At 35.7% G+C, this 25,206-nt stretch overlaps 2 protein-coding genes across 2 annotated transcripts; one reads left to right on the top strand and one right to left on the bottom strand.

Annotated features, from left to right (window-relative positions):
- Positions 1-6,429: 6,429 nt before the first annotated feature.
- Positions 6,430-7,326, bottom strand: LOC136987056 (uncharacterized). The gene has a single exon (XM_067284693.1). The coding sequence runs from the start codon at positions 7,324-7,326 to the stop codon at positions 6,430-6,432; it is 897 nt and encodes a 298-aa protein (XP_067140794.1).
- A 9,940-nt stretch (positions 7,327-17,266) lies between these two features.
- LOC136987117 (ras-related protein Rab-8A-like) lies at positions 17,267-24,902 on the top strand. The gene is made up of 7 exons (XM_067284783.1): positions 17,267-17,448; positions 18,660-18,720; positions 21,514-21,574; positions 21,653-21,730; positions 21,815-21,904; positions 24,047-24,160; positions 24,235-24,902. The coding sequence occupies exons 1-7, from the start codon at positions 17,325-17,327 to the stop codon at positions 24,331-24,333; spliced, it is 627 nt and encodes a 208-aa protein (XP_067140884.1). The 5' UTR covers positions 17,267-17,324; the 3' UTR covers positions 24,334-24,902.
- The last annotated feature ends 304 nt before the right edge of the window (positions 24,903-25,206 follow it).

The raw sequence follows: 25,206 nt of genomic DNA, 5'->3' as shown, positions 1-25,206 counted from the left end.
GATCTTTTACTCCTACAAGCATGGTCTTTGCTTGGATAAGGTTCCACCTCTTCATTCAGAGCTGCATTTGTACCCATTTGGCTGCATACCAAGGTGTGTTGGCCTCTCACTATGGAAGATTTGGATTTTATTGCAATCCAGATTGTATAAATTTATTGCACGTGTATAGATTAGGATATTGTGTCCAGGATATAGTCTGCTCAGATATATTAAGTATTGCCTTCGAGAAATGCACCACCATATTTTATTATTGTTATATAGTATTTTAAAATTCCTATTTCACAATGTTTCTTTATTTATATATTTCATCTGAATTTCTAATACAACGGGGCATTCTTTAATATAAAGTAATGCTACATTTGATACATAGCAAGTAGGATAATAATGATCACACTAAATATGGATGATTAGAGGGTTCCGAAGCAGTGGTGTGCCGTCATTGGAAGTGGTGGAAGCGCCGCTTCCCTTGTATTTTCTAAAATATAAATTCCCTTGATTGGGCGAATTAATTTTCATATTTTAACGTACAGTACTTTGAATTAATTAAAATTAATATTTTATTATAACCGCATTATGTATCTTATTACAAATTTCTATACTACATGTGAAAAAAACGATAAGATTGCTATTGTATATTTGAATATCAGTGGCAGAATGGAAGCGCTGTATTGTCGAAACCGGGTCAGCTTCCACGGCGAAAATAACAGAATGGTGTAGAGCAGCGGTTCCCAACTTTTTTTTTTTTGACCAGGGACCACTTTGATTTCATTGTTGTTAGCAGGGACCACAAGGTTTAAGAAAAATAAACTTTAACCAAAACTTTTAACATAAGTAATCATTAAACTCAAGATTAACATGCTTTAGCAGTACTATTATAATAGAAAACATAACATTTTTAGTAAAAATTAAATTCAGCTTGTATCAATGTGGGAATAATAATTTAAAATGAATAAAAGTTTTAAATCTTTCGCGGACCATATTTTAGCTCTTGCGGACCACTGGTTGGGAACCGCTGGTGTAAAGCAACAAGATTATAGGCATTGGCGCATGCGCTTTACAGAGCACCAACCTCACCCGGTATAGCTGCTGGAAGCTGCACACCAAAATATCGTATAACGCTTCCAACGATGCCTATCCCTTAGCCACTGGCAGAGAGCTAAGTGAATTGTTTTAAGATTTAAAAAGTAAAACGTATTCAATGTTATTTTTACGTACGTTTCTTTGCAAAGTTATATTTAATTATAATTTTCTTTTAATCATACTGTAATTATATTGACTGATTTTCAGACAAAATCTTTAAAATTTTTATCACTTTTAGATGTTAATTTTATTATTATGAAAAACAATCTTTCCAAGCGTGTTTTAATTGTATAAATTAAGTAAATTTTATGGGAAATTTTTTGATTTATCTAAATTACGTAGTGAATCGCAATATTTAACCATAAATCGCGGAAGGAAGTCCAATGATCGGTAGATCGAATTCGTCTTCGATTTTGACTTTTCTCGCGCTCCAGGTAAGAGTCTCGTTACGTTTAGTAGCGAGGAACCAACCACTCGGGAAGCGTAATTGAGAGAGAACGACCAACCAAAATGGACGAAAGAAAGAACGGAGATTGATATAATCCCCGACAATCGAGGACACCTAGCACTGGGTTAACGTTCCGAATAACCAAAATGCCGTGTGTCAATGCGCGAAAAAAAAAATTTCTCGTCTTTTGTGCCAACCTGTAACCCGTGCCACTTCGGACTTAGACCGTGTCCCCGACGCTAACGAACGAAGTCTCCCAGTACCATACAGACTTGTCAACGCCACTGTCCCGGGACCACCTTCGATCGACGATCAAAGAACCACATCGACGCCCAGGACGTCCGAACAACTGATTGTCCTAAAGCAAACTATTTTGTACATAGTGTATGTTTATTTTATGTTAAAATAAACGGTTTTTGTCAGTTACTTGTCGTCTTTGTCTTTTCCGCTACCACGCACGTACGAATGGACTCTAGACCATCACTGACGCGCAATTCACTGATTGCCCCTGGAAGCCGGCTTCTTACAGAAACACAGCTTCCCTATCATCAAACGTCACGGCACACCACTGTTCCGAAGGAATGCGGTATGCGTATTTAGGGACTGGTTCAGCCCCCACCTAGAGTCTAGACCAGGAGTGGCCAACCTTTTTGGGAAGAGTGCCACTATCTGAAAGAAAAGAATTATGCGTGTCACTTCCAACTTTTTCAACATACTAAACATTTTTTCACCTTTATATATTTTTATGTATTGACCGTGTCTATAAGTAAACAAAGCCTGAGGCGAGTCACGTGTTTGGACCTTCTTTAACTTCGGTAGAAGGTGGAAGTTGTGTTAATAGTTAATGCGAAAAACATCGTGTGTATCGTTTCTTTAAATAACTATATTGTCTCATAAAATTATTGTTAGGATATATTATTGTTTATACATAAAACTGAATTTAATTCGACTTTCTTCTCCATTTCTTTGACGCTTTTTTTTTTAGAGAAGAAATGCAACATTCCTTTCTGCTTTGTTTACTCAATGCTCTCCGGAAGTGTCTATAATTACTCAAAAAACTCTTATTTATATTTAAATTAAATATTTTCAATTTTTTAAAAATTTTCTTTAGGGTATATGCCGATTTTATACGCCTTCTCCCCCGATAAAGGTGTACTTTAGATTACCACCTATGAAATTTCGGGACTTTGAGTATATATTTGAACTCAGAGGACCGAGACGAGTTCAACAGTACTCTACTTTTGGGCCGGAGGCAAAAAATAAGAAAGTTATCATACTTTTTTCGGCGATCGCGCGATGATCGGGAATCGCATCGCTCTCTCCGCTAAGCCTATTGCGCAGTGGCGTGCCGTCATTGGAAGCGATGGAAGCGCCGCTTCCACCTTCCAATGACCTTCCCTTGTATTTTATAAAATATAAATTTTCATATTTTAACGTATTTTGAATTAATTAAAATTAATATTTTATTATAACTGCATTATGTATCTTTTACAAATTTCTATACTACATGTGAAAAAAAACGATAAAATTGCTATTGTATATTCGAATAATTCGGTGGCGGAAGTAATGTCGAAACCGGGTCAGTTTCTAATCAGCCAGATTATATAGGCATTAGCACATGCGGTTTACAGTGCACCAACCTCACCCGGTTTAGCTGGTAGAAGCAACACACGCATAAAGAGTCCGACTTTATATCCCGGAGCGGTTGTGGGCTGTTAGCCGCCTGCTAGATATTCGGCCACCCTCGCCTGATTATGTGAATCACGAGCAGACTAGATCAACGGCAGGCAACCCGCGGGCCAGCTACGGCTGGCGAAAAGTTTCTATCAGGCCCGCGAGATCTTTAATAGATTATTAAATTGGAAAAATAACTAATTAATAGTTATTTTTCCAATTCTTTGTAATTTTCGAAAACGATAAGAGAAATAAATGTAGTAATTAACTTTTTATTTATTTATTTCATATTTGCAGACTAAAAAAATTACGAGTCGCAAGAAGGCGTTAATTAACTACTACGGCCCGCGGAAAAAAACGTAAAATTTATTCTGGCCCATGTTATAAAAAGGTTGCCCACCCTAGACTAGATTTATAACTTAACCCAACCGATAGGAGTTTACTGGCATGTTTTAATGATAGTTCTGTATAGTTTTTTTTTTTTTTTTTAACTCTTTTCGCCCAGTGGGCACTAAGAGGGCCTCTTATAGCAAGCCCATTATGGGTTCGGCCAAGCCCACAATGGGGCGGCCGGGTGGTGAGGGACGGGGACCGACATATCCGGACGGACCACCCCCCGAAAAATTCCTGTTGACAGGAGTTTTAAAAAAATCCATTAAAATATTTGATATATTTATTCTGCGTTTATTCTGCTTTCCCATCTTATATTACTTACGGATTTCAATGTTAAACCGGTGATATTACGATTTAGTACGTCCCATCTGTAAGGGAATGCAGAAAAAACGTGTACAATTCTAGTACAGTGTTAAAAAATTAACTGTTACTTTGGCAGCATCATTTACAACCAAATTTAATGAATGAGACGTACAATGGTACAAAAAAAGCTCTAGAATTTATTTTCCTTAAATTTACGATTTATGTATCGGTTGTCATAAAAATTTCTATCCACTTCTTTCCCAAGACTACAGATATTCGAGTACAAAGTAACCGGTTTCGACTTATTTCTACTTAAGAAGTAGTTAAATAATTAAGCGATTAAGGAACTAGAAACATAAATAAAACCCCGATGAAAGAGCCGAAATTTTACTTAAACAGAAGCTTAACCGAACCAATCTCTTGCCGAGTACAGTGGGGTCTGTTCTCTTCATAATATTAGATGTAATAAAGACAGAAATTTTTCCACTTCAAGGAGAGTGACCGAAAAGTTGTAAATTTTGGAGATTTCCGTGAACACTTGTTCCTAAAACGAATTCGTTAGAAAACGAACGACGGACAATCTGTTAAGTTTAACATATTTAGGTTTTTACAGCTATGGTGAGAAACGTTTAAAATCTACAACAACCCTGTCGCGTCCTTTGATATGTACTAGTGATGCGACAAAAGAGGCATTTGACATTGACCGGTATCGGCACCCTCGGGATTTGGCACGCACACACCTACCTGGACCGGCTCCGATTCCATTCATTAGCCACTCGTACGGAGCTATTTCACTAAGTGGATTGTTTTAAGATTTAAAAAGTAAAGAATATTTTGTTATTTTTACATACGTTTCTTCACACAGTTATATTTAATTATAAGTTTCATTAAAAGTATATTCATACAATTGAAGAATTTTTTGTACTAGGTATGTATATTTGTCACACATTTTGTTTTACCAAGTAAGTTTTTCTGATAATTTTAATTTTAGCCCTTATATCGTGGCTAGTGATTCAAAAATTTATTTTAAAAAAGTTTTGGCTCGAGACCGTATAATGAAAAAGAAAACATTATTAAAAGAGAACGACCAATGCCTAAATTAAATATAAATACGTCAACAAAAAATTTCGACATTTTGACCATAAAATTTATGACGAATGACGATTCTTTCGTAAAATTGAAGCAATTTGGAATCAAAGCGGAATAGAATTTAACATTGGTAGACAATATAAAATAAATATTGAAAATTATAACGAGATAATTACGATTAATAGGTATATCTAAATTAATAGATGTTATATGTTTTTTCTCAAAGCAAGAATTGGCATTTAGAGGGCGTAGGAAATTTATTGAATCTAATACGGAGGTAATTATATTGAACTTTCTTATTTATTAAGTACGTCAGATAGTCTATAAAAAATACATTTAAAGAAGTATACGGTTTTTACTAGCTTATCGAACAAACGAATACGAACGGGCCCTGACGCGCAATTAATTGATTGCCCCTGAAAGTCGGCTTCTTACAGAAACACAGCTTCCCTATCATCAAATGTCACAGCACGCCACTGGATCTTAGTGCTAACAGGGCGAAAAGAGTTTTAAAAAATCCTCATCGAGAGTTCGGCTATATCCGGAATGAACCACTGAAGAAAAATTTCAGGGATTATCTGCCTGGATTCGATCCTATTATGAGGTCGTAATCGCTTTGGCATTTTGCAATAGTTGGCCACCATTTTAAGATTAGACGTAATCTGGCATTAGTAACTAATCCACCAAATTCGGGCAATTACTGTACTAATCTCGGCAAACATGGCGGAAGATTTGTGTTACTTTGCAGAGTACGTGTATACGTTGTTTTAATTCTTTAATGCCCACGCGTTAAACAATTGATATGTTTAAGGTGTAACTAGGATAGTAATTGTAACTAGTTATCTTTGTAAGCCTGGCCGAACCTATAATGAGCTTGAAAAAGACCCTCTTAATACTCTATGGGCGATAAAAAGAGTCTGTTTTTACGCTACATTTTTACACGAAGAAACTGTTATGCCGTGAAATGTTAAAATTATTTGTATCTGAAAAATATTTAAAAATTAAAAACACGTTTTTCCCCTCTCAAAAAATATATCCCTTAATATGATAAACAATTTGGCAAACCTATTATGAGTTCGGCCAGGCTTACAACGGGGAGAGCGGGTGGTGAAAACGGGCCCGATACATCCAGACGGAGCACTCCCTGAAAAATTAGACTAATCAGGATCAGTCCCGGGAACCCTAGAGCAGTAGACTGACATCGTAACCTCTCGGCCATCCGGCCGTCGAAACTTTTAATATTATGATATATAAATAAAATGTATTGCAATATATAAAAATAATTTTTTAATTTTATTTTTAAAAAATCAACAGAATATTTATGATCTGGATGTCATTGACTTTTTTAGAAGTTTTTATTATTTCTTCGTTTGAATTTTGTTCGGGCACGATTGTTTTGGGACCGCATTTTTTGAATATGCAAATATTAGAGCCATGTTGTATTAGAGCGAGTTTTCTTTAAACTTTTTTATATTCCAATCGTAAATCCTGTCAAATTGGTTACCATTCTGTTCAAAGGCACTTTGTAAAAGCCTTTTCAGGTACTGGTAATCAGGTTTATCTTCGAAACTTAATCCACGACAGTATTTCATGTATGTTGCAATTTGTTCCGGGTGGTTCTTACATAATTCTTCGATGGAACAAACTTTCTTTAAGTGAGCAATCTCTTCGTACTTCTGTTGTTTAGTAGGTTTTTTCACACTCTGCCAAGGAAGAGTACCTGTCAGAAAGTAGATGATGACGTATCCGAGAGATTCCATGTCATCTCTTCGACTTTGTTCTATTCCTTCGTGAGTATTAATGCTGGCATATCTCGCAGTACCTGTTAATCCTTTGCCATCTTGGCACAGTATATGCCTCTTTGTATGAGGATCGATGTATTTCTTGGCTAAACCAAAATCAATCATGTAAACAGTTTTACTTTTTCTTCCCCAACCCATAAGAAAATTTTCCGGTTTGATGTCTCGATGAATATAATGTTTACTGTGTAAATATTCGATTCTATTAAGCATGTCTACCGCCAGCATTAATGTCGTTTTTAGCGTGAATTGGCGACCGCAATATTCGAATAACTCTTCCAAACTTGGACCCAATAAGTCGGTTATCAAAAAACTGTAATTTCGATCTGTTCCATAACAAATTAATTTCGGAAATCCGTCTGTTTCTTTGATTGCATCGTAGACTTGCTTTTCATTTTGCAATTGTGGTCGCATCGTGTTGATATCCTCCACTTTTATGGCTACGTCTTCGCCCGTAATTCTATCACTGGCTTCAATTACTCGACCGAACGAACCGAGACCGATTATTCTTTTTATCTGATAAAGACGTTCGATGTCCATAATCATTTTATTTTTTCAACATACACGGCCAGTGAATTTCTGTGAAACAATGGACCCGTCTATTAATTTCAATTGTTTTCAATATACCGTATTATCATTCAAGATCCATTATTACAACAAAAATTACCGAAATTAAACGAAACAATTTAATTCAATATTTAAATCAAAAAGTCTCTTGAATTGTACTATGAATTAATAAATATCTTTCCGAAATGAATTCAAGAGTTCCAGTAGGGAGAATTGAAGAGCCGCCTTATCTGTCTTTTGGCCAAAATATTCTAACCAAAGTGCTCTCTCCCAAATTATCCGAATTGAAAGCATCAGCGAGTTGAGCCACCGGCTGCACATTCTTCTTTTCCGTGGAATCTTCGGTCATCAGACAAGCCTCGGAAGCAGGGGCGGACTGGCCACGTGGAAAATGTGGAAAATTCCACATGGCCGTAAACATGGGCCGTTTTTCTAAATATGTATGTACTGTACATAATATACTGTTTTGTTCGATTTTATTTTTAAAAAATTTCGTTTATTTATTTTTTCGTTAAGTAAGATAAATTTCAATTTTTAGGTGTAATATAGATATATGTGTAGGCCTTTATCGTTTTACCCGGCCCTACCCGAGTCCGAAGTTAAATTAATCCAGCCGACCCGAGTCCAACACTACATTGGCCCGACTCGGCCCAAATACAAAGCATCCTAGGAAAAAAATAATAAAAACTGACAAAATTAGTCATTTGTTTACGTTGCTAGAAACTATTGACCACTCCTGTTAATCTTAATGCTAAACTTTGAAAGCCCGAGTTATTAGTTTTCCACCCAGCCACCACAACGCTGGTTGTAGTAATAACAGATTTAATGGCCAATTATATCATTTCCTTTATTTTAAGTAAGTAAAAAATGTTATTCAGTAATAATTTCTCTATATTCCAAACGATTTAATTAAAAATAATATATTTTTTAGATTCGGCTAACTAATTTTTAGTTTGCCATTCACTTACGATGGCGTTGATTGTAGATGAGCAACCTGCGGCGTCGCACAGTATATTACAAAACAATATAACGCTATATAAAATAAAAATTTTAAATACTGACATCTAGTCGTTCGTTTGTAATCGTACTAAATACCAAGTGCCCGCTTCGTATATATATATATATATATATATATTGGATACAACTAGAGTTGGCCCTTGGGTTGGTTCATTTTTGCGTCTTTAAAGGACGATAGAATTGCGTACAAATGCACATATACTTTCGAAAACTGTCCATACGCACTTGACCCCTTTTCAAGACTAAATGCAGCCCGAGAGAGTATATGCACATTCGTAAACAATTCTATCATTCATTGAATTTTCGTCCGATGGAGAAAAAATTTTTTTAAAAATTAGAATAAAGACTAAGTCTGCCCAAAATGGGATCACCTTTTTTATTTTGTGTTCCAAGACAAACACTTTTCGGCGACTGACCTTCCTTTTTAGGTTACTTGTCGCCGGAAGGTTATTAAAAAGTTTTTTTAAAACACATAAACGTCCAATTAAAATTACAAAGAATTTCTTAAAAAGAAACTGGTGACATAAAATGACGAAAACTCTACAAATATCGTCGCCAGGGGTCAGCTGTCTCATCTACATTTTTCAGCGCCTGTTCCCAGTGGATAAAAGCAGCCAAGACACCCAAAAAAAGGCAAGATGGATGTAAGCAAGACGTCTGTTTTATGTCACCAGTTCCTTTTTAAGAAATTTTTTGTAATTTTAATTGGACGTTTATGTGTTTTAAAAGGACTTTTTAATAACCTTCCGGCGACAAGTAACCTAAAAAGGAAGGTCAGTCGCCGAAAAGTGTTTGTCTTGGAACACAAAATAAAAAAGGTGATCGTATTTTGGGCAGACTTAGTCATTGATAGAATTTTTAAAAAAATTAGAATATTCTTTAATTAAAGACGCAAAAATAAACCAACCCAACGGCCAACCCTAATTGCAAGGACTATCTGGTAATTTAACCCGACTTTGCTGCACATTTGATATAGAGCTGTAAAATCCAATACAACTGTAAAGTTTTACCAACGCTTTATATCGTCGCATTCACTTTTTTTGTTTTTTGTTTTTTTGCAAATTTTTACTATTAATCTACTGTGGTTTGTCCAAATTATAGAAAAAGGTATGGTAAATATTTGAAATTTTGCGGAAATAGAATTTTTAATGTAGAAATTCGAATTTTAAATATTTAAGTTAGAATTTCTGTTTAACAGTGGTGTGCCGTCATTGGAAGCGATGGAAGCGCCGCTTCCCTTGTATTTTCTAAAATATAAATTTTCATATTTTAACGTACTTTGAATTAATTAAAATTAATATTTTATTATAACTGCATTATGTATCTTATTAAAAAATTCTATACTACATGTGAAAAAACGATAAGATTGCTATTGTATATTCGAATGTCAGTGGCGGAATGGAAGCGCTTACGAGACAGCTTTCAAGGCGAGAATAACTGAATGGTGTAAAGCAGCCAGAGGGCATTGGCGCATGCGCTTTACAGAGCACCAACCTCAGTCGGTTTAGCTGGTGGAAGCTACACACGTGTAACGCTTTCAACGATTGTATCCCTTATCCACTGGTAGGAGCTATCTGACTGAGTGAATTGTTTTAAGATTTAAAAAGTAAGGAGTATTCAATGTTATTTTTATGTACAGTACGTTTCTTTGCAAAGTTATATTTAATTATAATTTTCTTTTAATTATACTGTAATTATATTGACAGATTTTCAGGCATAAAATCTTTAGAATTTTTATCACTTTTAGATGTTAATAATTTTAATATTATGAAAAACAATTTTTTCAAGCGTGTTTTAATTCTATAAATTAAGTAAATTTTATGAAAAATTTTTTGATTTATCTAAATTACGTAGCGAATCGCAATATTTATATTCGTGGCCGGACTATATTAACAAGTAACTCTTAGACATAAAACATATAATTAATGTCGATCCGAACAAAGACGTACTAAAAGAATTATATGATTTAATATCATTAATTTTTATGGTACCATCTACCAGTGCCTCTGTTGAGCGCAGTTTTTCGACCACGAAGGGAATTCATACATTGGCCAGGAACACTCGGTCGGAGGAAAAATTGTGGTCGCTAGCGTTGCTTTCGATAGAAAAAGAGCTTTTAAAAACGTCGATGGAGTCGACGACCAGCGACTTTTACGATAAAGTAATTAACGACTTGGCGGAAAAAATCGCCGAATAGAGTTAGTTTATAAAAAATTAATAAAACAAGTTTTTCTGTCATTGTTTGTATCGTATCAATTTGTATCATGTATGTATTATTTGTATTTTAGAACTAAAATACATAAATTGTTTATTTTTATCATTTCCAGTATTTTTTTAAAACTTTTACGGAAATGTGAGGTACCGGACGGGTCTGACCCGTCACGAAAGACGCGAAAAAACGGATAATTTAGAGAAAAATGTATTAGTTTAAAAAAACATAGGTAAAAGTCGTTTGTAGTCGGACACCCATTGTTTATATCAAACTGCCAGGTAGAAACCATAAATCGCGGAAGGAAGTCCTCCTATGATCGGTGGAAGGTCGAATTCGTCTTCGATTTTGACTTTTCTCGCGCTCCAGGTAAGAGTCTCGTTACGTTTAGTAACGAGGGACCAACCACTCGGGAAGCATGATTCAGGGGAACGACCAATTGAAATGGATGAAAGAAAGAACGGAGATTGATATACTCTCCGACAATCGAGGACACCTGACACTCGGTTAACGTTCTGAATAACCAAAACGTCGTGTGTAAATGCGCAAAAAAAAAAAAAAAAAAAAAAAAAACAATTTCTCGTCTATTGTGCCAACCTGTAACCCGTGCCACTCCGGACTTACTCGACGAAGGCTCCCCGTGCCTTACAGACTTGTCGACGTCACTGTCCCGGGGCCACTTTCGATCGACCATCGAAGAACCACATCGTTGCCCAGGACGTCCGAACAGTTGATTGTCCTAAAGCACACAATTTCGTACATAGTGTATGTTTATTTATGTTAAAATAAACGGTTTTTGTCAGATACTTGTCGTCTTTGTCTCTTCCGCCACCACGCACGTACGAATGGACCCTAGACCATTACTGACGCGCAATTAACCGATTGTCCCTGGAAGTCGGCTTTTTACAAAAACACAGCTTCCCTATCATCACATGTTACGGCACGCCACTGCTATCGCGTGTTTAAACAGGCAGTCCGGCAAGTCGGCCATATATACCTTCAACAAAGGCAGATGTTGATCCACGAGCACACTGATCGTCTACAATTCGAGTTAAGTCCTTTTTGCACACCCTCGCGCTCGTCGACCTCGGGGGCTACGGCTCCTCAGTCTCGCTATCGCACGCGGTCGGCTAGTACTACGAGTCGACTGCGCTATCGCGATCGGGAGTCGCGATGCTTTAACAAAAGGAAAAAAAGGAACTGGCGTTCGACTGTTCGTGCTCCCGACGGACTCCCACGGGAGGGGAGCCGCCAATTGTTTAACGTCACTAGTTATTGCTTCTCGGTAGTTCTTGAACAAAAGGGAAGAAAAGGAAGTGCGTTCGACTGTTCGTACAATTTCTTGCCTTTCAGAGTGCTTTTTTTAAAAATTTGTTTGCAGACTTTACCGCGAGATGGCAGCACTAGCAACTACGGTGCCGTCTGTATGAAAGCATTAAAGTATATAACTTTAAAACTATGATAACTTTCTTATTTTTCGTCTCCGGTCTAAAAGTAGGGTATCGTTGCACTCGTCTCGGTCCCCTCAGTTCAGATATATACTCAAACTCTCGAAATTTCATAAGTGGTAATCTATAGTATCCCCGAAGAATAATATCTCCATACAAAATAATTTTGAAATATATTTTATATATATAACCTATATTCTAAAGAGATCCTATGTATAGAATTTTATAAAGGGAAAAAAACTTATAAAATTGTTTTAAAATAATTTATTTAAACTTTAAATGGTTCTAGAAAATTATACAGTGAATGGCTAGCCAAAGATGGAATTACTGCTCCTAAAAAATTAATTTTAATTAAAAAAAATGAAAAATGAACAAAAACAACTTTATCATCAATTTTAATTTAAATATAACACTGTTTTAAACTAATATTTACTCTAAAAATCTTAATGTCAGTCAAATATAACAACATTTATGCCACTGAAAGAAGCCATATTGCATGTTTACATCTTCAATACACTATTATACAGTATACATGTACAGTACAGTACATAACAAAATTATAACCTACAAAGCAAGAATAAGACAGGAATGTTGCACTTTCTTCTCTAAAAAAGGCGTCAAAGAAATGGAGGAAAAAGTCGAATTAAATTCAGTTTTATGTATAAACAATAATATATCCTAACAATAATTTTATGAGACAATATAGTTATTTAAAGAAACGATACACACGATGTTTTTCGCATTAACTATTAACACAACTTCCACGTTCTACCGGAAGTTGAAGAAGATCCAATCACGTGACTTGCGTCAGGTTTTGTTTACTTTTAGGCACGGCCAACTGAGCCAGACAGCCAGTGTGTCCACTCGCTCTCGCTCGAAAACGGACAACTGTAGCCAAGGTCTGTATAAGAAGGTCAGGACACGCGTGACCTACTTCTCGAGCCGCCATTTTGGGGTATTTTGGGTCGCATGTTTTAAGCAAACTTGTACGAGCAGTCAGTTTTATACGACATTAATTAAATTAAAATTGCATAAATCCAGTGATTTCCAGTCAAAATTATAATAATAATTTCGGATGATTATGCATCCCCAATTTTATGTAACTTTTCGATCAAATAGTTTAAAAGAAACAATCATCCACATCACTCGCTGTCGTGAATGAAACTAATTAAATAGGTGCTAAAACTGATGCAATTACGTATATAAGCGCTTGGTTAAGTAATGCAATAACATAAGTTATCCAAAATTTTATTTTAAGGCATTTACCAATGCAATATTAATGCATTAAAAAATAAATACTGGACTAACGTTTAATTAATGAACATTTTTGGCTTTACAAAGGCTTAAACGTCATATTTTCCTAATTATATAAAATTTAATCAGAAAGGATAATATTAAACACAATTTGATGATATTTTTAACAGAGCTTATCTGAGACATAACTTCTTTCTCTGTAAACACACAATACAAATATAATAAAATACCATTTTCGGAAGTCGGCAGAAGTACGCATAAATGAGTTTTTGCTTCCATACAGCTTTTTTACATTCAAAGTACAGTCAAACCTGTTTTTATGCGGGGGATAGGGACCGCATTAAAAAAAACGCATATAAAAAAATCTCACGAAACTTCACGAATGGCTGTAAATAATAGTTTTCGCGACACAATTAAAAAATATTTTTTATGCGGTCCCTGTTGACCGCATAAAAAAAGTCTCACATAGAAAATAACTCAAAACCGTACGAAATAGAATTTATTGACAACAGATGTCAGCACTTGACTGCATCGTCTGGTCTATCGTCTGTTTTACATATTTTTGTCCAGGTGGTGTTTTGTTGACTTAAAAAGTAAATTATTTCATTTTTCGCATATTCATGCAATAATATTACTATAATAAGTGCATTTATGCTATAATAAGTTTATTTAGCTATAATAAGTCAACGTGAGACATGACGAATCGCACGAGACTAGTCGCCAACTATACCGCACAAATTAAAAATTCGCATTAAAAAAATCGCACAAATAAAAATCGCACATAAAAAGAGCGCATAAAAACAGGTTTGACTGTACTGTTCATATCTCTGGCAAAAATATGTAATCTCACTGACAGAAAAGTTGAGATTAACAGTTCTAACTGAGATTCTTCGAAATGAAGCTGAACAACAAATAATTTAATGTGAGCTCACGTATACACTCAAACCTGTTTTTGTGCGATTTTATTGCGATTTTGTGCGGTATATGAAAATTTCAATCAAATTGGAACATAATTGACTCCTGTAAAATTTTTTAAAACTCTATTGGATGTTTTCTATGACATCAGCAGGTTTTTTCATTTTTTATTCAGTAAAATTTTTTTCTCATACGTTTTTTTCATTTTAATAGCATAAAAATCATAAATATTATGTTATATTAGAACAGATGGGGCAAGTTAGCTCCCCTCCAGCTTTAGACTGCACGTGTGAAATTTCACGCCTTGTTAAGTGAAATAACACTTTCTGCAGCTATATTTATCAAATAAAATCATTTTTTAACGATTATTTTTAACTTTTTAATGTTAGATTGGTATTTAAGTGGAAATAATTAATTAACATAAAAAATAAAATTCTTAGAGGATTTTTTCCCATTAGGGATTGCAGAAAAAGGCCCAAGGAGTTAATATTTTTGCATTTTCAAAGCATTCCAATGTAATGGGTCTGTGATAATTCGGCACTTCAGGTTCCCATTTTAGAGTGGTTCCAGATTCGGTGGCCGAAAACGGAAGACAGAAAAAGAAGTAAGTATAGGAAGTTCGTAATTAGAGTTTACCTTTCGAAAAAATGTAACTGGAGATGTAATCGACGAAATGACGTCACGTTTCGCATGTTACAGTAATGGAATTTCATTGAAACAAAAAAGTTAGTTACAAAAATATCTTCTAGGGCAGTAAATGGCCACAACACCGTAGTGGATAACTGGGAATGTTTGGAAACTTACGGCACGCACTGTACACTGCTATGTTTTATCGGTTACACCCAAAATGGATCGTTGTGTAGCCTATATATTATCAGGCACAATAGGTAGACTGGGTTTTAATTATTACTTTTCCGGCCCTATTACAATGGCGTAGCTAGGGGGTGCCGTAGGTGCGGTGCCCACCGGGTCCCTAGAAAGCGATAGGCCCATGGGGACACAAAATCACAGGGAAAAAAGACTTGAAAATTTTTTTACGTCAACCACAACAAAGCAAAATTTGGCATTTGACTGCTCGAGCTGCTGGGGCCCCTATTACATAGAAAAAACAGCAATTCAACTCTACTCTAGTTATACACAATAGGCCTATAAACCACTTCACAAAAATAATTTAGTCCGTTTACGTAAAGAAAACAAAAAAATACCTAACGCATCATTCATCAAACGAAATAAATACGCCTTCTTAACGCCCGCAATTTTGCTGGATCCTGTTTCGAAGTGGACCTTGAAATCGCTCCGGAAGAAATCGACAAAAAAGAATTTGCTCTTGAACGAAAACTGCTTCAAGACTTCGTTGCTTATCTTCGGAACTTAACTTGATTTGTCAAGGTGGACCAATGGAGCTTGTGAATTTTATTCATCGATACAAATTGATCGATTCGGTACCGATTATAGAAATCGATCTCCGAATCTTCTTAACGAGCGGAGTTAGTGTTGCAATTTGTGAGATTCAAGCTTTTCCAATGAGCAACCTGAGATTGACGAACCTTGGCATTTTATCCATTGAACGTGAAGTTACTGATTCCGTCGATTTCGATTCTGTTATTTCTGATTTTGCTTGTCAGAGAGCTCGTAAAGTGAGTTTTTAAAATTTAAATGTATCCTAATATTATTTGTTTTACCTCGCACATAACGGAATAAATAAATTCAAAAGCCGAAATTTACAGAAAAAAATTACTTGTTTTTGTTTGGACGTTTGCGATTACCATTACCGAAAAAGGACACCGCTGCCGAAATTTTTTTTCGGGGACCCACAAATCTGGTTCCGCACCGGGACCGGAGAACCCTAGCTACGCCGCTGCCCTATTATATATAACAGAGAGAAAGTATGGCCCTCGGTAGAAAAATCACACCCAAGATTTTTACATTTTTTGGACACAGGCCTAAAACGTCGAGGAGTGCAAAAAATTCGGGTTTTTTTCCTGTATGTATGGATGTTAGTGTGGGGGCACGATTTTCTTCATCCACTTTGAAGCTTAATAACTCCCGTGTTTTTTGTCGAAAATTTCTGAAATTTTGCAGGTAGGTTTGTGTATTAGGCGGATCGATGCTATTAAATTTTGGTAGTTAAAGGTCGAGAGGGTGGTAATCTTGTGTCGTATCTCCAGTAGGGTCGGACTTGATGACGGTTTTACTAGTTATTAGCATTTACAACTTTCTATAAAACTCATCCCTACCCTCGAAATTAAGCTTCTTGGCATTTTATAATAATTAAAAATATAAAAAGTTTTAACAATAAAATATGATAACAGATGGCGCCACCAAAATTTTAAACGTTGCCTGGAAAGTTGAGTAACTCGTTGCTGCTTTCCTTTCACGTAAATTTGACGTAGTTATTTAGAATTTCTTATTGTAAAACCGAAGAGATGGCGTCAAATCGACGTAAAAAAGTGAATTAATTTGAAAAGTTATTATGTTCAAATTTTGGGCCGAAACAAAATGGAAATTTTTCAAGTTATATCAACGCTTTAAGGGATTAAATTTTGAGATTTATTAGTCTTTTTATTGTTGTTTTTTCAATTACCGGGTCATTTGCCGATCGGAGGGGAGGAAAATGACTGGAGAATTGCAAGAATTGGAGAAAGGATTTGTCATAATCATAAATGATGGATACAGAATTGCCCAAACATTTGCATCTTTACGTCGCGAGTGGACGTAAACCAAAATGGCCTCTCATAAATTTCGCTTTCTCTTTTACTTTTCACTTAAATTTCGCTCGATTTCCTTTGTTTTACGTGTTACAAAATTTCGTTTTAATAAAACTTGGCTTAATCGAAATTTGTGTTATCGATTTTTAATAAGATAACTTAGATTAATCATTCTTCTCAAAGTCGGTGACGTCAGATTTTTCGGGGAATTTCCGATTAGGGAAAGGAATCGATTTTTCCACGTGCAGACATTTAATGTCGCATTTTTCTTTATTTTTCCCCTCTGTTGTCTGGTATTGTTTTCTGTTAGTTTTTAAAACTGGAATTGTTACGTGTGTCGTGACGTCATACGTGGAGAAGTGGAGATTGGAGGCGCTGCGTGCGTTCGCTCACAGATTGATCAGAGATAGACAGATCAAGATGGCGGTGGATTTTGCTGCAACCTACAAGATTCTAGTTTTAGGTGATAGCAACGTAGGTAAAACGTGTATTGTACATCGGTTCTGTGACGAAAGATTTTACGACACTTACATTTCCACGATCGGTGAGTTTACACGCCTTTATATACGGTCTATAATATCTTAAAAAACGATTAACACTATTATCTGATGTATAGAAATACGAAAGGAAGATCTTCCTATCCGTATTATTATAACAAGCTGCTATATAAAAACCTTTAAAGTGAAGGTTTCATTGAGCATTTTCTTCCTAAATCTTCCCTTGAAAGAATTATATTCTCGTAGTTAATTACATAAACGACTCTTAATTATTAAAAATTGCTTATACTTTTAATTATAACAGAGATTATTATTAGATTTATGGTAATTTTTCGACGAATTGCCTGTAAAGGGTACTTCTCCGCACGACATTATGCATTGAGGTGAAGACGAACTTCGTAATTGCTTGTCAGTAAAACGTCATCGCACTCGTGTGTCGCTTCGAATATTGCATCTTAACGCTTAAAATAATTCATATTAACTCTAATTTTTTAAAAATTAAGCTGATTTACCACGGAAATTTTGTTAAAATGATAAATTGCTTCCTCTTCTAATGAAAATGTATCCATCTAATGGATTAGTGTATCAAAGTTTTATCGAGTATACTTAATATTCTAGCTGTATACATACGAGTAAGTGCGGTTATTTATTTAAAGATAGGACCCGAGTAATAATTAAATTGGGAATTTCTCAAGTACAAAGAACTCGTGGAAGTATTTTTGGAATCAATGGGAAATTATGAGATGCTTAGAATTCTCTCATTGTTTTTGTCCCATTTTATTACCGAAAAGAAAGGGACAAAACCGTTCATTCACACGAATGATAAGTCAATTATTCCATTATTCAAGATGATGCACTTTGAACCGGGTTTTATATTAATATTCTGCAATTGCAGTGCATCGAACTAGATTTAATTTCTTAACTTTGTTCTCGGTAAAATTAATTAAAATCCTCCAGAGAACGACTCCAAGACAAATTTCGGACCCTAAAGAAATGCCATCAAATGAAAGAATTTATATATTTTATTATTATTATTATTATTATTATTATTATTTTGTGAATTAATTTTAAATTGGAAAGTTCGAAATGCTGGAAATTTGTTTCCATTAATTTATTCAATTATGTCCGAAAAGAAAAAAAAATTAATTTAGTTAAATGCGATGTAAAAATATGACTTTTCTTTTGTGTTTTTTTCTCTTCAAAAAGTAAAGATAATTACGGATTTTTTCCCCAATAAATTAATTTTTGAATTTTACAGGAATCGATTTTAAACAGAAAATAATCAACTTGGATGGAATGCCCGTTAAATTGCAAATTTGGTAAGTAAATTAAATTAAATATCCATAATTAGAAAATAGAGAGACCATTGAGGAATTTCCTATCAGAATTTGAACGTTTTAATACGATCGATGGGCAATTTTTGTGGATTTATTTCGAGTTTCGGGCAGAGAATAATTGATTCAAACACCACTTTACATACATCATTTACAACTTTAACGATTTATCCATTAATTTAACTTTTATTGACGTTCGTGTCATCGTTCGTTGGAGTAAATTTCCCGTTAATTGTTTCCATTATTAAAAATATTGTAATATCTTGAAAAATTTATAAGCAGATCGATTGTTTGAATGTGGGTCAACAAAACAAATTTCGAGTGACTACAAGACGTGGAAACTGAGGAAAAAATCACTTACTATACAATTTTCGGATCAAACAATAAATATAATTTAAACACGATGGATCGATCGAAAGTTCAAATTTGGGAAGCAATTTTTGTTACCATCCTCTAAGATAATAATATCATTTGTTTGTGGTCGTTGAAATTTATATTCAGAAATATTTGTCTGTATAATTAAATTACGAGATAAAAGACATTTTCTACGTTAAAAAAAATATATTGAAATGCCAAAATCGGTGACAGAATAACTAAAGTAGTAATATAAATTACCGAACTAAAAGAAAAAATAACAATAATTTGCTGATTTTTGGTTCCGATTCAATTGTAAGAGTCAATATCCTATATTAATCTATGGGCAAAAAGGGCAATCGGCTGGGGTCCCCGTCAGCAGGGGGCCCAAATAAATCTTTTATAAGAAAACATTAACCCCAAAAAATGTCTGAAATCAACAGTATATGTGGGGTTCCTAATTTAAATTCGCCAGGGTCCCACGAAGCTATTACTGGCATTACTCTTTCTTTTTTAAACGATTAAGTACAAAACTTACGTCAAATCGTGGCCTAGCGATTCCTAAATCGATTCGTAAATACGCACGTAAGTAAATAAAATTTTCAAGTGTGTAGTAAACAATGCGTACACGTCAACACTTGTAGTTTTCTCAACAGTCATCGATGCCTGCCGGTGGTCGTTGGTTCGAGCCCCGGGAACTGGCCAACCACGTGGCGTTTCCCGGCTTTTCTTTACATTAGTAACGCCTAAATAGAGGGCCAGCTTTCCTTAGAAAGTCCTCCCCCGTGGAGAAAGTTCGATCACGTGTTCAGTTGCCGTATACAAACAAACTAGAGTCATTGATAAATATAACAAATAACTCGACTCTTTCGGGACGTTATCCTACAGGCAAAATGGGGGCCCACACTAACGGGGGGACCCAAACCATTCTTTTATAATAAAACATTTTCCCCAAAAAAATTCCTCCGAAGAAAAATCGACACTGTACGTAGGGCCCCCAATTCAGATTCGCCCGGGCCCCGCTAAGCTATAAAGCACCACCGTTTTGGGAGGGCCCGATCCGGAGTTTTCTTCGGGGCCCCAAATTAAATTTCGCGTTTGGAACTCGTCTCCGTTGAGAGTAGGCCCCCAATGACGTTGGTGAGGAAAACAGGACACGCGAATTAAGGCCTTAACTCATACTAAAATTCGAATAGTTAATTTTAATAAAATATACGAATGAAAGTACCATTCTACACTCATTTAATAAATATAAAATTGCTTAATAAACCGAAATTGGTACGTCAAAGTCCATCCGGGAATAGGAGAGGGATAGTTCTTTATTTAATAAACGTCAATTTTAAACACTGGAATCGATCGCCCTCGGCTGGCTTATTTACACACAAACAGGGAAATTTAATCAGATATTTCTATATTAATTATTACGTACGTTCTGTAGTTCTGTACGTTATTTTAATCTGGTATCCGCCTTCCGTTGGATCGATAACGGTTGTGGGACGTCACGTGATTTTCCGTCAACCGCGAAAATTAGCGAAATTTATTTAGGAATTTAATTAATCCCCCCATTCGAATTTTTTTTTAATTTTGTCGGTTTAACTCGAACGACGTCCGCCTGTCTGTCCTTAATCTCGAGAAGGGTTTAAGACAAACTAGAGTCGAGATCGGATGCAGGAAAGGAGGTTCCGGTTAACTGTATACGAACTTCCGGTTTGCACCGGAAGACACGTGATTTCAATTCAAAATCATCTAAATAAAATTTTAATTATTATCCTGATAGTTGTAGGAAATTCTGGAATTCTCTTCTCACTCACTCTTAAACACATGATTCAATCGTCTTAGTCTACGCTGTTTACCTAACTATTTATAACCGGGGTTATTCCCGTTCCCTTAATTTAGTACGTTTCCGTTCGTTAATCCGGCAGTTTTACATCAATCTCTTCTAGAGCTTTTTTGATTGTGTTCTTACGTGAAATAGCCAAGAGTTTCTTTAGTTTTTATATTAAATTTCCTACCTGAAATCTATATAATTGATTTAAATACCTACGTCGCCATATTTTAAGACAGGTTGGGTTTACTCGTTTACGGCCACGCGACAGGTGAGCGATCTATCGAAAGGGGGTGCCACTCGGGAGGAATTTCTATGAGAAATTGGCCCTGTATTTAGGTATTACTAACGTAAAGAAAACCCGAAAAACGCTACGTGGAAGGCCGTTGGCCGGGTGCGAACCCACGACATCACCAGTTTTGGGTGTTTTTATCCACTCGGTTACTTTGTGGGCTATTTTAAGGTGTATTATACGGTAATTTTAATTTCGTTGCGGCAATATTTAGCAAAGATCTATAATAAAATCTTTACTTTGTAAGTAATTTACGTCGATTGTTTTGCAGTCTTCTCTCATTTTGCACGTCATTATTATTTTCTAGGGACACGGCCGGGCAGGAAAGATTTCGAACTCTGACGACGGCTTATTATCGTGGTGCTATGGTAATGTTAAATATGTCTACAGGTTTACGTGTATACGGTACTTAAGATAACGTTACACAGTTTAATATTTTCGAATAGGGTATACTCCTCATGTACGATGTCACTAACATGGACTCCTTTAATCACCTATCTTATTGGTTTCGTAACGTTAAAGAGGTGAATTTTAACACCGAGTTTTAATTATTCTTTTGTCTTTTCTTTTTTTAGTCTGAATGACACTTATACAAATTTGTATTATAGAATGCAGCTCCGGATGTGGTTCGTGTTTTGGCTGGAAACAAATGCGATGCCGAACATCTTAGGGTCGTCGATTACGAACAAGGAAAAAAGGTTAATTCTCTGTTATTTTCGTGTGTTTTTGTTGATAGTAGTGTGTTTAGGAGTGGATTGTAACGGCCTGATGGCCGAGCGGTCAAGGTGACAAACTACCGCTCTGGGGGCCTGGTTTCGTAATCCGAACGGGTCGGAACATCCCCAGGAATTTTTAGGGGGGTCCCAGTGGCGTAGCTAGGGTTCTCTGGGCCCCGAAAAAAGTTTTTCGGCAGGGGTGTCCTTTTTCCGTAATCAGGAACGTCCAAACAAAAACAAGTAATTTTTTCTGTAAATTTCAGCTTTTGAATTTATTTATTCCGTTAAAAACATTGCGTTTAGACGTTCAATTTCTTTTGTTTGATAAATGATGCGTTAGGTATTTTTTTTGTTTTGTTACGTAAACGGACTAAAATATTTTTGTATAGTGATTTATATAGTGTATAACTAGATTACAGTTGAGTTGCTGGTTTTCCTGTGTAATAGGGGCCCCAGCAGCTCGAGCAGCCAAATGCCAAATTTTGCTTTGTTCTGAAATTTTGCGGTGAAAAATTTTTCGGGTCTTTTTTTCCTGCGATTTTGGGCCCCCATGAGCCTATCGCTTTCCAGGGGCCCGGTTAGGACCGCACCTTCCGCACCCCTAGCTACGCCAGTGGGTGGTCCGTTCGGATACGTCTGGCCTGTCCCTCGCCTCACGGCCACCTCATTGTGGACCGGGCCGAACCCATAATAGGCTTGCAAAAAGAGGCCCTCTTAGTGCCCACAGGGCGGAAAGAGTTAGAAAAAAAAGATAGTGTATTATCTATCACCCCACGCGTGGGAAAGTTCGAAGACTAATACGTAAAATCTACTCTAAAACGGTGCAAATTATTGATGCGTGTAAAGGTTATCTCAAAAGTCCGGTTCCTTGAGCGAAAATGTTTAGCCACACTCGCTGATACCAGACCATTGAACGTTTCTTAACGTAACACAAGTACTTTTGTTACGTTCGGAGACGATTTTCTTCTTTAATTCGACAGTTGTTTTGGGTCTATTCCGATAGACGACTTTATTGACCACAAAGAAAAAAAAATCTAGCAACGAGTTGCTCAACTTTCCGGGAAACGTTTGGTGCGTCATCTGTTATCATAACTTTTATATTTTTAACTATTATAAAATGCCAAAAAGCTTAATTTCGAGGGTAGGGATGGGTTTTATAGAAAGTTATAAATGCTAATAACCAATAAAATCGTCATTAAGTCCGACCCTACTGGAGATATACACGACCCCCGTTATCTCCTCAACCCGTTAACCATCAAAATTTAATAGCATCGATTCCTCTAATATACAAACCTCCCTGTAAAATTTCAGAAAATTTCGACAAAAAGCACGGGAGTTATTAAGCTTCGAAAATGGTGAACAAAATCGTGTCTTCCCACACTAACATCCATACATACAGAAAAAAAAATCGAATTTTTTGCATTTCTCGACGTTTTGAGGCCCCCGGGTCCAAAAATGTAAGAATCTTGGGGGGGGGGGTCATTTTTTGACCGATGGCCATACTTTCTGTTATATATAACAGCCAAGAAAGCAATACATTACTTTATGCACTGTAGACAAAAAGAGCAATTGCCTGGGGTACCCACCGACGGGGTGCTCCAAACCTATCTTTTATAAGAAAATATCCCCCGAAGTCAGCACTGTACGTGGGGTCTCCTAATTCAAATCCGCCCGGGCCCCACGAAGCTATGACGCCCCACTGGTAAAGAAATCGTGTGGTGTTTCGCCATTGTACAGTACACTGTAACGACCTAAGGAAAATTGCAATTAAATATATGCTTTACGAAAGTTAAATATATAAACGCGTGTAAATTAAACTCACATAATATATTGAAATGCAAATTAATTTTTAATGTCGATGCAATTCACTCGCCACTCTCGTATAATTATTAAGGAAAGGCGAATTAATCGCTCCGCTGATCTCCAAATAAACGAGAATTTTAAATTATAATTATTAATACAATTTAGTACTTTTTTATTTTTGTGTTAGAAGCACTTCCTCTTCCGACTTCATTAATACCTTAAGTATCGAATTGATTGGCTGCGGTTTGAATTAAGGTTTAAATCAATGATGCATTTACCTTTTTCTAAATTAATAAATAAATACTGTAAGTTATTTTTCAGATTGCAGACAGCTTCGAAATTCCTTTCTTCGAATGCAGTTGTAAGCAAAATATCAATATTAACGAGGCCTTCATAGCTCTAGCTCGTAAAATAAGAGAACAAAGAGAAAGAAGAGTAAGTATACAAGACTTATTTTTTCTTCATACCAGGCAGTTCTAACCACTAACAATTAATGGAAATTCCCTCAGGCTAGCAGATTCGACGAGATCGAACGTCAGGAATGGGAAAAGACGGTGCTTCATCAGACACAACAAGTAGCAGCAGGCAGCTATCGCTGTAACTGTTAGCCCCTCTTTTATCCGGGAATAACGGAAAAGAAATTTATCTAAAATTTAACTAAAAACTAAAAAAAACCACACAAAAAAAATAAACATTAAAAATCTATAAGGCATGTGTGAACTACTAGATTTGTTTTCACCGGGGTCAAAAGCAATTTCTGCATGCATTATTTAAAGGCGCCATTTTGAATGCACTCCGATGCATACAACACTGCTTGTGTTGGTGGCTAAATTATGTTGCCTTTCTCCTAATTATTCTGGCGGCGTGGACCAGTCGGGAGGGACGAAAGAAAAAAAAAAGGAAAAATAACGAACGCTTAAAACTGTTTTTTTATAACATTTGCTAAGTTGTCCAAAGGGGCCATGACCCCCAAGAGGTCGCAAGCGCTTGAGAAGCTATCTCCAAAGTCTGTGATTTCCAGGTATTAATACTTGTAAAAATATACATATTATATATAACTGTGCATATGTTTGGATCGTAGCTTCGAATGCATACTTTTGCTAAAAATAGTGATATTTCCCCGTTTTCTTCCTTTCAAACTAAGCTCGTGACCCGCGTTAAGTCATACAATTGTATATACATATGTTACCGGCAAAACTCGATTTTACGCCAAACTAGTTTTGCCTAGGCCAAACTAGTTTGGCGTAAGCGTGTCAGGCCAAACTAGTTTAGAATTATTATTCAAGTATATTAATGGTTAATTTATGTTCATCATAAAACACAAATAAGTTCATTTTTAATTTTAGTTTGATTTTAAAAGTTATTTTTATTATTTCGTTTGAATTTTTGAAAATATTTTCGAAAGTTAATTACTTTTAAAAGTGCATGGCTTAATAAAAAAAAAAAATACAAACTGATAAGTACTGATTAGCTTATTTTTA

Source organism: Centruroides vittatus, unplaced genomic scaffold (assembly GCF_030686945.1).
Source record: "Centruroides vittatus isolate TY-2023 unplaced genomic scaffold, ASM3068694v2 scaffold_1444, whole genome shotgun sequence".
NCBI classification, from domain to species: Eukaryota; Metazoa; Arthropoda; class Arachnida; order Scorpiones; family Buthidae; genus Centruroides; species Centruroides vittatus.
This window is presented reverse-complemented; position numbering and strand designations above follow the sequence as displayed.